The 10,975-nt window shown below is 40.8% G+C and overlaps 1 protein-coding gene across 1 annotated transcript; it reads left to right on the top strand.

Annotated features, from left to right (window-relative positions):
• Window positions 1–8,495: 8,495 nt before the first annotated feature.
• On the top strand, window positions 8,496–9,020 carry LOC140816006 (uncharacterized). The gene has a single exon (XM_073175073.1). The coding sequence runs from the start codon at window positions 8,496–8,498 to the stop codon at window positions 9,018–9,020; it is 525 nt and encodes a 174-aa protein (XP_073031174.1).
• Window positions 9,021–10,975: the final 1,955 nt, after the last annotated feature.

Below are 10,975 nucleotides of genomic sequence, written 5' to 3' on the forward strand. Positions count from 1 at the left end.
AATCGTGAATGTGGTCCATCCCCACTTGTACTGGTATTGGTAAAGTGTTTCCGATCAGATCTCGGCTTGAATCCTTTACCAAATTCCGGTTCCTTCTGGTTTTGGCATTCTGGACAGATGTTTTCAGACCATCTTCCTACATGTGCCATATTACAGAATTTCCGACGAGTCTCTTTACTTGCCGGCAGCTTGCTATTCCACAAAAGATTTCTTTTCTTTTCAAATAGATCTTCTGCAAAACTTGTTGTTTTTCCTGTCATGGTATTTAACAGGAATGATCCGTTCACTGAATGATTGTAGAATTTGAACGGAAACTTGACTTTGTCCATCTCAGTGAGACAGACCCAAATACCCCAAGCTCTTCTGGTAGAAATGTCATCTTCAGTTATTGAAGACACCAGGGGTGTTTCTTCTGTCGGAGGGTCCTTGATAAATTTCTGGACATTTGAATCTGGCCTCCTTAGCTTGATGAAATGAAAGGCTTCGTGAGAACCTTTCCCTGCTGGTTCTGGTGCTGCACTAAAAAAGTATAGTTCCAAAACATCTCCTCTGGACAAATAATCATTATTCGCCCAAGTTTCGTGAACAGCTTCCTGGATCCATTTTGGTAGACCTGAAATTTCTGGAAAGCTGGGTGATGTAGTATAAACTGAGGCAAGAGCCCCAAATTCATACCATGCTTTAACTTCCTTTGGATATGAATTTTGTTTCATCCATACCCTTGGATATTTTCCTGAGACGTCAACCCTATTTGTAGCTGGGTTAATGCCAATTCGTGTTTTTAATTTCTCCCAGTTCTGCTGATAAACCTGAAATGGAGAAATTACATTTTCATTAGTATCAACCTTAGTTTTGCCTTTGTCAATACGAGGCCTAAGGTTAATCTCTCCCTCTTCAATCCCCGAGGTGAAGGGTTGACTTGAAGACTCAAGATAGGGATCAGGAGTCTCAATTTTTGTTTTGGCCGACTCATCTAATGATGATCCCGACTTAACACTTGTGCAAGGGGTATTTGAATCCCCCGCTACAGGTATAGAGTCCTGTACTCGAAAACTCTCCATTTGGGAAACCAATGGCTTCTCAATGCCCTGGAGGATAGGCCGTTGTGTTACAGACCATAACTGAGTATATGCCTGTAAGCATCCTGTAATGCGATCAGAGACAACTCTCTTATCTGCTTGTTGTAGTCTTCCTGCAATTTCTGCGTTTAAGACCAGCCTGTTGAATTCGTTTTGAAGCATTTCAAGGTGTTCCCTCAAATGCCTCTGCATCTTGATAATAGCATCTATGTCAATGCTGTCCATCTCTTGTTAAAAAATCTGCAAGAATATTTTCATGAGATTTTATTATCATAATATCAAAAATATAATTTTGACATAAAGCTTGCCATCGTAGTAATCTAGCCTTCTCGGGTTTAGACTCAATTCTATTCCTTAAAAAAGCTTTAACTTGTGTGTTATCAACTTTCAAAGTGAATTTCTTTGCAAGTAGAAATAATGGCCATTTTTCAAAGGCCCTTTTTGCTGCATAAAATTCCTTTTCGTTGATATGCCATCTTATGGCTTCGGCTTCTGAGAATAACCCACTACAATATCTGCATGGTTGTTCTCCATCTGGGGTGAGCTTAGTAAGAACTGCTGCCCACCAATGATCACTGGCATCAGTATATAATACCAGATCTTCTTCATCTTGAGGAATTGCCATTTTCGGAAGATTTTTGCAAATTTCCTTTAAATGGATAAGTCCTTTTGTGTGTTCGTCTGTCCATATAAATCTAGCATCTTTCTTCAACAATGGACTGAACACCTTTCTGTGTTTTGCTAGGTTTTTGATAAACATCCCAGCAAAATTAACAACTCCTAAGAAACTTTGAAGTTGTTTCTTATCTTTAAGTTTTCTGGAAAATTCTGCACCTTTTCCACTATGTGTTCTTGCAGAATTATTCCTGACTCATCGATTTCAATTCCGAGGAATTCAATCTTCCTTGTAGCAATGACTGCTTTCTTTTCTGATAAAACCAGTCCTTCTTTTTTGCAAACATCAGAGAAAATCTCTAAATGTTTAACGTGTTCATTCATATCTTTAGATGCTATTAAAACATCATCAATATAAACAAACATAAATTTAAAATAATCTTTAAAAAGATTATCCATTTTTCTTTGAAATATCTGTGGTGAATTAGCCAATCCCATTGGTAATACCTCCCAGATATAATGTCCTTGAGGTGTGAAGAAAGCTGTGAATTTCTTGCTTTCTTCCTGCATCCGAATCTGATAGAATCCGGACTTGCAATCAAACTTAGAGAATATCTTGGCGTTGCGTATGCAACTAATCAAGTGTTCTCTACTAGGTATAAAATACCCATCAAACTCCAGAATCTTATTAATTTCTTGATAATTAATAACCAATCTGGGTTTCCCTCGTTTAATCTCACCATGATTTCTTACCAGAAAACCTGGACTGCTATATGGTGATATTCCTGCTTTGATCAATCCAAGGTCCAAATGTTCCTTGATTATAATCTGCATATCCCTCTGATCAACGATGTTCATTGGGATAGGTTTACAACGGACAAATTCATACTCTTTGCCTTTCTTAATCTTAAGGCAAGCCCTGAGTTGATTTCTGTCCCACCATGCCAGGGGATCTTCGTTATAATTTTCTTTGATCCTCTTTTTGACATCTTCTAGTGATACCTTAGATTCAAACTCTACTTCATTTGTGTGTAGAGTTATCTTAAGGCATTCTATATCTTCTAGTTGGAGTTCCTTATTTGCTCTTAACTGGAGCATTGTTTCTCCAAACCGTCTTGAATCCTTCATTTTTGGGTTCAGAAGTTTTCCTGAATCACCACGCTTGCTGCGAAACTGGATTGGCAATTTTCTGTAAAATGCCTCCCTAAGTCTCTGGACTATGATTTTGTGAGCACATGGTGTTGTGAACACTAATCTTCGAGTCTCATTTTCTTGTGTATAGGACTTGAACATTTGTAGGAAATTATTTCCTAACAATATGTCAGCTCCTGTATCATGAAAATAAATTGGTGGTGTCTTTACCTTGTACCAAGGTGTTTGTCCAGCACCGCCAATCATGATTTCCGTCATCTTAATCCCTTTACATAAGATCAAGATTCTTCTGGAAAAATCTCTTCCAGCAATCTTGGGTAACTCTTCTTCCAAATTATTTGGAAAAACTCCTCGTTTTGCTGTACATATTCCAGCACCTGAATCAATATATGCAGCAAAGTATTCTGCCTTATATTGTTCATACAACATTCCTATTGGAATGTATATGGAGAATGGACTTGTGGTCATTGTATTTTCCATATTTTATCATTTGCCATAAACTACATTCCATATTCTAGACGTTTCCAAGGTTTATGTTCCTCGAGAAACTCTAATCCAAGAATCAGTCGATCTGATTCTTTTCCTGGAATTCCTTGAATATGAACCTCCAATTCTCCGATATTAATCAGTCCTTGGTAAGTTCCTATCATCGGTTGTTCCAAATAGTATATTGAATTACAAGGAAATTGATTCCTTTGCTTTGTAATGTCAAATACTATTACTACCTCCTTCCACCCTTCTGGGCATCTAAGTTTTCCTATTGTAGAAAAACTTTTCAGCTCCTGTTGGGTTTCTATGACAGGCATTTTATCCCATCTGTAACTTGTAATTCTGTCTCCTTGAAAAGATAGTCTTTTTGATTCCAATCTAAGACTTTGATTCCTCTGTAGAATCGGTTTGTCTTGGATCTGGATATCTGTTTCCTGTATTAAAGGAAACTCAACTCTTTCTGGATAAATTGCTTGAGCAACTTTTCCGAATATTTCAGGGATTTCAATAAACTCGTTTCTAATAAACAATTCAGAATGATGTGTATTAGATAGAGCATATGAAATTTGATAGGTAATAGAATATGGCCTATTACCTTCTTTCATCAGCCTTTTTTCCTTGAAGTTCTGATGCAATGTCAAAGCTCGGCTGAAATCTCGATCTGCCAGGTTGTAGGCTATCCTTGGATAGATTACTCCTACAATCTTTCCTGCACAGAGATTTCCTGAGATTGTCCCCAGTACTGAATCTTGTAGATTCCCCATTCTTTTATCGCATATAGCAATATCAATTGGTGAATCTATTCCTTCTTTGAAAGTAGCCTTTACCATAATCTGGATTGCTCCGATATGAATCCAGGACATAGTCCTTGCTACTTCTATCTTTAGTTTTTGTAATTCCTCCTTAATTTCTTCGGAAGGAATTAACTGCATCTCCATTCTATTTCCTGTAAGTTCCATTGGGATTGCCATTTCCCTTCTAGAAACTTTATAGATTAGATGATGCTTTCTGTTTCTTAGGCCAAGATTTCCTAAGAACTTTTCTACCTGTCCTGCGGAGAAACCTTGATATCTCTGTAGACTTGGATTTTCTCTCATGATTCTTTGAACCATGTTATGAGATATAGTTGTCTGGCTGAAAAACCCAGACAAATCCTCATGTGTTTCGTGTCGAAACACCTCGTCTTCAGTCAGATTCCGATTCTGTTCCATCAGATTCTTCCTGACTTAAGACTTCCTCTTCTTCATATATACTTTCATCTGAGGCAATGTCCTCAAATCGGTATACTTGAATGAGATCTTGGTAATAAACTGCATCTTCAATATCTGGAGTCGGGTCGAAGCGTTTAATACCTCTTTTTTCATTTTCTGGACAGTTGGTCGAGATATGACCTCTTGCTCCACATGTCCAGCAATTGCAGTCCTTGAAACTTTCATTGGCTCGCGTATGAGCTCTTCTGAAAGTTTTCTTTGTAGGTGTTCTTCCTGTGCTTCGAGATGAACTCGATGCCTGGGATGATATCCTACTTCTCGATGGTCCGGTTCTTTGTCCAGATTTAAAAGATCTGGCTTTCTGTCTAGACCATACAGTTCTTGGTTTCCAGGAACTTCTCCCACTTCGTGCATAAGGATGAGTCCTAAAACTTTTCTTTTTATGCTTCTGTGGTTTACTTCCAATAATTGTTGGAAGATCATTTTCTTTACAACACAAAGGAGTTCTTTTGTTGATACCCCTTAGTCGTTTGTAATTCTTTTGTAATGCTGCCATGTGGCACCATTCTGCCAATTTTCCTTTAAGGAAAGAGGCTCTTCTTGCCAATGTATCTGGATTACCAGGTACGTATTCCCTTATGAACATTTCTCTCCAAGGACTTGGCATTTTTGCGAAGAAAAGCTGCATAGCTATATCTTCTTCGACTCCTGAATTCCATCTATATTTGGTGAATAACATAATGTATTCATCTACCAAACATATATCATGTAATTCAAGACTATACAGAGCTTGCGTATATTTCTTCTTCTTCTCTGTATCTTGACTATTGAAATAGTCTACTCCTATAAAGTGTGCTTTGAATAGGGTAGCCATCTTTCCAGCGATCTCACTAAGAGATTCCCCAACTAGGACTGACTCTTTCATGTCTGGTGAATTCATGTGCCAAGCAATTTTCACTGATCCCATAAGACTCATCTCCAAAAGTTTAATGAATCCTTCTTTGTTGAGATCAAGTGTTCCTGCTGCAATCCTCATAGCAGATGTCCAATCGTCTAAGAGATCTTCTCTGTTCTTGAAGTCCAATACATCAAGGTTAAGCATAACCCCGTAAGGATGTATAGGATCTAAAACAGTTTTCCCATAGGGTGTTTGGTGCAAGGGAATTTGACTTCTCCTTACCCTTGTTCCCGCTGGGTGTGATCCTCCACCAGTATGGAACTCAGTCTGAGATTCTCTCATATTTACATTATGAAATCCCATACTTTCCCTTGGTGGTTCCTGAGAAGATGACCAGGTTATTGCAGGTGGTGCTTCACCTACTGCTGTATTCATCTTTAAATCTACTACTTTGAGATTTGCGAAAGATTCCGCAAGCTCTTGTAGATCCTCCAAACCAATCCTTTCTAAAGTTGTCATCAGATGAATTTCTTTTCTGAGACAGACTTGATTAGATTGATCATCTTTTCTTCTTCAGTCAAAGGTTTTGACACCACTCTGGCCTTCCCTTGTTGATGTAACAAAGGTTCAGTGCCAAAAGATGGTGGTAACCATCCTCCTGAAGTTCTTCTACTAGAACTTGGTTGTTGTTCTAGTTTCTGAATTCTTGTTTGAATATCCTTTATTAATCCCAGAATCTCTTCTTGGGTTTCAAGGATTTTCTCAACTCGTTGTGGTACAAAATACAGCATATTGCCATAATTTTGGACTGTCTTTTGAATTTCTCTAAGATCTAAAGAGAGCTTAGAGGAGTCTGGAACTATCTCCAGAAACTTATTATTTTGTATCATAAGTTTACCTGAGATTTTACCTGAGGGTGCAGTAGCTTCCCTTTGTAAATCTGTTGTCTATACAGATCCATTGTTCTCTGAAGAATTTCTTCTAAGTAGATTTTGAAGTATGTTTTTACGGTTCTTTAGACCTTGTAAACGCATACCTTTTGTGCTGAGTTCAGTGAAGCATGTACTTCGCTGTAATTCTTGCTCTAATTGAATTATTTCTAGCGAAATAAGTTCAATTTCGAACTGGATGGTAGTTCCTGGCATATTTAACAGATCAATGAAGATCTGGTCTGTTTGGCCTGTAAGAGTCTACCTTTTGTGTATGCAATCGTTTTGCAAACACTGCTTTCTTTTATCAGGGGATGAGTTTTTTTGTTCCCCCGTTTCTGATTTCTAACCATAGTTAGATAAACTTGTGTAAATTCCAAAATATTGGAATAGTTCTTGTAAATTAATTTTCTCGAACTAAAGTTCGGATTCATAATTTTCGAAATTCTCCTTCTCATACATTTAGTTGCTAGTAATAATAAAATTTTTGTGTTTGAAATAAATTAACCATGCTCTGATACCATTTTCGGGAGCGCGGGGATCAATTAAAATCAAAATAGAGGGCAAGGGTATTTTTGGCATTTTTAAAGAAATTTTCTCTCTCCAGGTACTAAAACCAAATTTCATTTGTTTTGGGTACTGATACCCAATTAACCCTTTATTTAAATAATATTCAATGTTTCTGAAACCTTGATTACCGTGTTGATTGTTTGTTATTTTTTCTGACGTCTGCTGTGCTTTGTTTGTTGTCAAAGGTGTTATATTGGAATGGTATTAGCCACATTTCGTTTCGTACTGTTTGTTAAAGTTGGTTTCGTTTTCGTGGATTTCAGTTTATCCATGGGTTGAAGTCTAGGAATGATGGATAGCTTCAGCGTCTTAGCGGAAGGTTCACGATTTTTTGATGCATTGGATCAAATTTCACCAACATTTGATTGTGTTGATACCCCTATAAGGGCCACCATCAACACAATTGCATAGCCGGGTATTTACTTACCTCCCAGGCAGCTAGGGACCGGGCTTTCCTGCTAAAGCCGAGGGCTCAATACCCGAGTAACTTACTTAGAGGATCTCATAGATTATAGGGAAGAAAGCGACTGGGCGGGAAGTCAACGTCTTTAGCCTGAACGTATCCCCGAAAATATTGAGAAGAAAGGGACTGGACATGCAGTCAACGTCCCTTATTCTTGGAGTACCCACGAAGCTATCGGGAAGAAAGGGACCCGACAGGCCGTCAACGTCCGAGGGTACAAGTAGTAGGTGAGCACACGCATCAAGGTAACCCTAGCTTCTCCTCCTATAAATAACAGGTATAATTGTCATTTACAAGGTCGAGAATCTCTTCATTCACAAGCATTCATACATATTTACTCAAGTTTTCTTCCTTGACAACCCTGCTGACTTAAGCATCGGAGTGGTCACGCCGGACACCCCTCCGGCGCCCATTCACGAGTTCCCTTCATTGTTTGCAGGTCACAGTGGAAGCCATTTATCTTGTTCAATTTCCTAAACAACACTATAAATTTTTGATTTGATCCGGTGGAGCACCGATCCTGCTCATCCATTTCATCCGGATCGTATCATTGGCGCCGTCTGTGGGAAATTGAGACTAAGGCGTTGATATGGCTCACACGAGGAAGACTAACCAGAATAATTCCCGGGTTCAAGGAGCCGACGCAAATCATTCAAGACAAGAGGATGCTCCCCCTGATCTTATTACTATGACTCCAGCGGAGTTGGATAAGCGTATTAATGAAGCCGTAGAGAGAGCTATGGCTAGGCGGGAAGCTTCCCACCATGATATACCACTCGAGAAGGAACCAGAAAAAGAGCAGGAGCAGCAGCAGGAATTGAGGGAGGAGGAGAAGGGGGGAGAAGTGGAGGAATCCTCTGCTGGATCTAAGTCACCAACGATAGTCGAGGAGATGTTGGAGTTAAAACAGAAAATGAAAGTCTTGGAAGGACAGCTGGAAAATCGTGGAACTTCTCGAGCGTCTGTCAAGGGACGCCCGTTTGCCGAGGCAATTATTCGGGAACCTCTTCCTGGAAACTTTAAATCTGCTAAGTAAGGGCGTATGATGGAAACGAGGACCCGGAAGAACACTTGGCCAGGTTCGAGAATATGGCTATGCTGCACTGTTACACCGATAGGATCAAGTGTAAAGTGTTTTTGACTACGCTGGTGGACTCAGCTCAGAGATGGTTTGATGGGTTGGCTCCATTGAGTATTAAATCATTTGAGGATTTTCAGAAAGCCTTCTTACACCATTTCAGCAGCAGTAAGAAGTATAAGAAAACTGCTTTCAGTTTGTTCGAGGTGAGACAGGGGCCGGAGGAAAGTTTGAGGATGTATATCAAGAGGTTTAACAAAGTGGCTTTGGATGTGCCTACTTGTGCTGCAGAGACAAAAACTACTGCCTTCACTCAAGGCTTAAAAGAGAGTGAGTTTTTCAAGTCATTAACGAAAAAAGTGCCTGAAGACTTTGAGGATTTGCTGTCTCGGGCAGATAAGTATATCAACATGGAGGAAGCCCAGAAACAAAAGAGGGAAGCCATCAGGAAAGAAAGAGGGACCGGGCACCTAAGCCCGAGGAGAGAGGACCGCGGCGGGGTAATCCAGGGCACTTTTCCCCGCATGTGCCTCTGAAAATTATCCGTGAAATAGAAGTGCAGGAATGCAGTAGGGATCCGGTTCCCAGTCATCAGCTGTCCCAACCCGAGAAAAATGGATTTTGCACCAGGCATGGTGTGTGTCAGCATAGCACCGAGAATTGTAAAGTTTTGAAAAGAAGTTATGTCCCACCCACCAATAAGGGGCACGACCAGTACACCAAGAGGTCAAGAGGTCCACCTTGGACCTCCCGGCCACCAGTACCTAATGCTCGAGTAGACTCAAGAAACAACCCGAGAAACGATATGGGTAGGAAATAGGAGCCAGAACCCGAGAAGAGGAGCCCTTCGTCCCCTGCTGCTGGACTGATTAAGATGATATCGGGAGGATCTACCGATGGGGATTCAAATCGGGCCAGAAAATCAAGAAGTAGGCGGGAGTGTCTGGAGGTGGAAGGATCTAGGAGGAACGAGGCAGTGATCAGCTTTGGCCCGGAAGACCTAAAGGGAATAAACATGCCCCACAATGATGCTTTGGTTATCCAAGCCCGGGTGGCCAATTACGACATTCTGAGAGTCTTTGTGGATTCTGGCAGTTCAGTCAATGTGATTTTCAAAGATGCCTTAGTGCAGATGGATTTGCAAGGGTTTAAGTTGGAAGTTGTGGAGACTGCCCATTTTGGTTTTGCTGGACATGCGGTTTATCCGGAGGGAGAAATTGTTCTGCCGCTCACTCTAGGCTCCCGGGACATCAAGAAAACGGTCATGACCACCTTCACAGTGGTGGATTCCCCATCATCTTATAATATCATTCTGGGGAGGCCGGCCATGAATGAGTTGAGGGCAGTAGCATCTACTTATCATCAAAAGATCAAATTTCCAGTGGGAAGCCAGGTGGGAGAAGTTCGTGGAGATCAACCCTCTTCCCGAAAGTGTTATGTGGAAGGTATCCGGGCAGATCAAGGCAAGTCGAGAAAGGAGGGGAAGAAAGCCAGGGTGGAGGAAATTTGGAAGGGTGGAGTGGAGAGAGGAGAAGTCCACTTTGTGGCAGAGGAAGAGCAGGAAGCTGTGGAGATAGGACCAGGCCAACAGATCCAGGTGGCCCGAGACCTCGATATATCCACCCGGGTCAGTTTATTTAAATGTTTAAAGACTAATATTCATGTGTTTGCCTGGTCCCAGCAGGAATTAACAGGGATTTCACCCCTGATATCTGAGCATCAATTAAACATTCTCCCGGGAGCTCACCCGATCAAACAGAAGAAGAGACACTTCGGTCCCGAGAAAGACAAAGTTATTGATGAACAGGTGAAAGAGTTGCTGCAAGTCGGCCACATCCGAGAGATACAATTTCCCACCTGGCTCTCGAATGTGGTGCTGGTACCCAAAGCCGCCGGGAAATGGAGGATGTGTGTTGATTTCCGAGACCTCAATAAAGCCTGTCCAAAAGATCATTACCCATTGCCCCGGATTGATCAGTTGGTGGATTCCACCTCAGGTTTCGAACTGCTCAGTTTCATGGATGCCTATCAGGGATATCATCAAATTCCTTTGGCAAAAAATGATCAAGAAAAGGCCAGCTTTATCACCTCGGGAGGTACATTTTGTTATGTTGTGATGCCTTTCGGGTTCAAAAATGCAGGGGCCACATATCAGCGTTTAATGGATAAAGTCTTTCAGAAGCAGCTGGGAAAGAATCTGGAGGTTTATGTTTATGATATTCTGGGAAAGTCAAAGGAGGTGATGGATTTTATTGTTGATTTGGAAGAAACCTTTACCACTTTGACATCTTATGGAGTCAAGCTCAATCCTGCTAAATGTATTTTCGGAGTCAAGAGTGGTAAGTTCTTGGGCTTTATAGTGACAGAGCGGGGAATCGAGGTCAACCAAGAAAAAGTGAAGTTCGTCTTATGTATGTCTTCCCCCCGATCTGTCAAAGAAGTGCAGAAGCTGACCGGGAGGATTGCCTCTCTAACTTGGTTTATGTCTCGG

This window comes from Primulina eburnea, chromosome 16 (assembly GCF_022965805.1).
Source record: "Primulina eburnea isolate SZY01 chromosome 16, ASM2296580v1, whole genome shotgun sequence".
In the NCBI taxonomy this organism is placed as follows: domain Eukaryota; kingdom Viridiplantae; phylum Streptophyta; class Magnoliopsida; order Lamiales; family Gesneriaceae; genus Primulina; species Primulina eburnea.

Bases quoted from the DNA above. Each gene is read 5' to 3' on its own strand.
- LOC140816006 (XM_073175073.1), top strand. From the start codon at position 8,496: ATGGCTATGCTGCACTGTTACACCGATAGGATCAAGTGTAAAGTGTTT.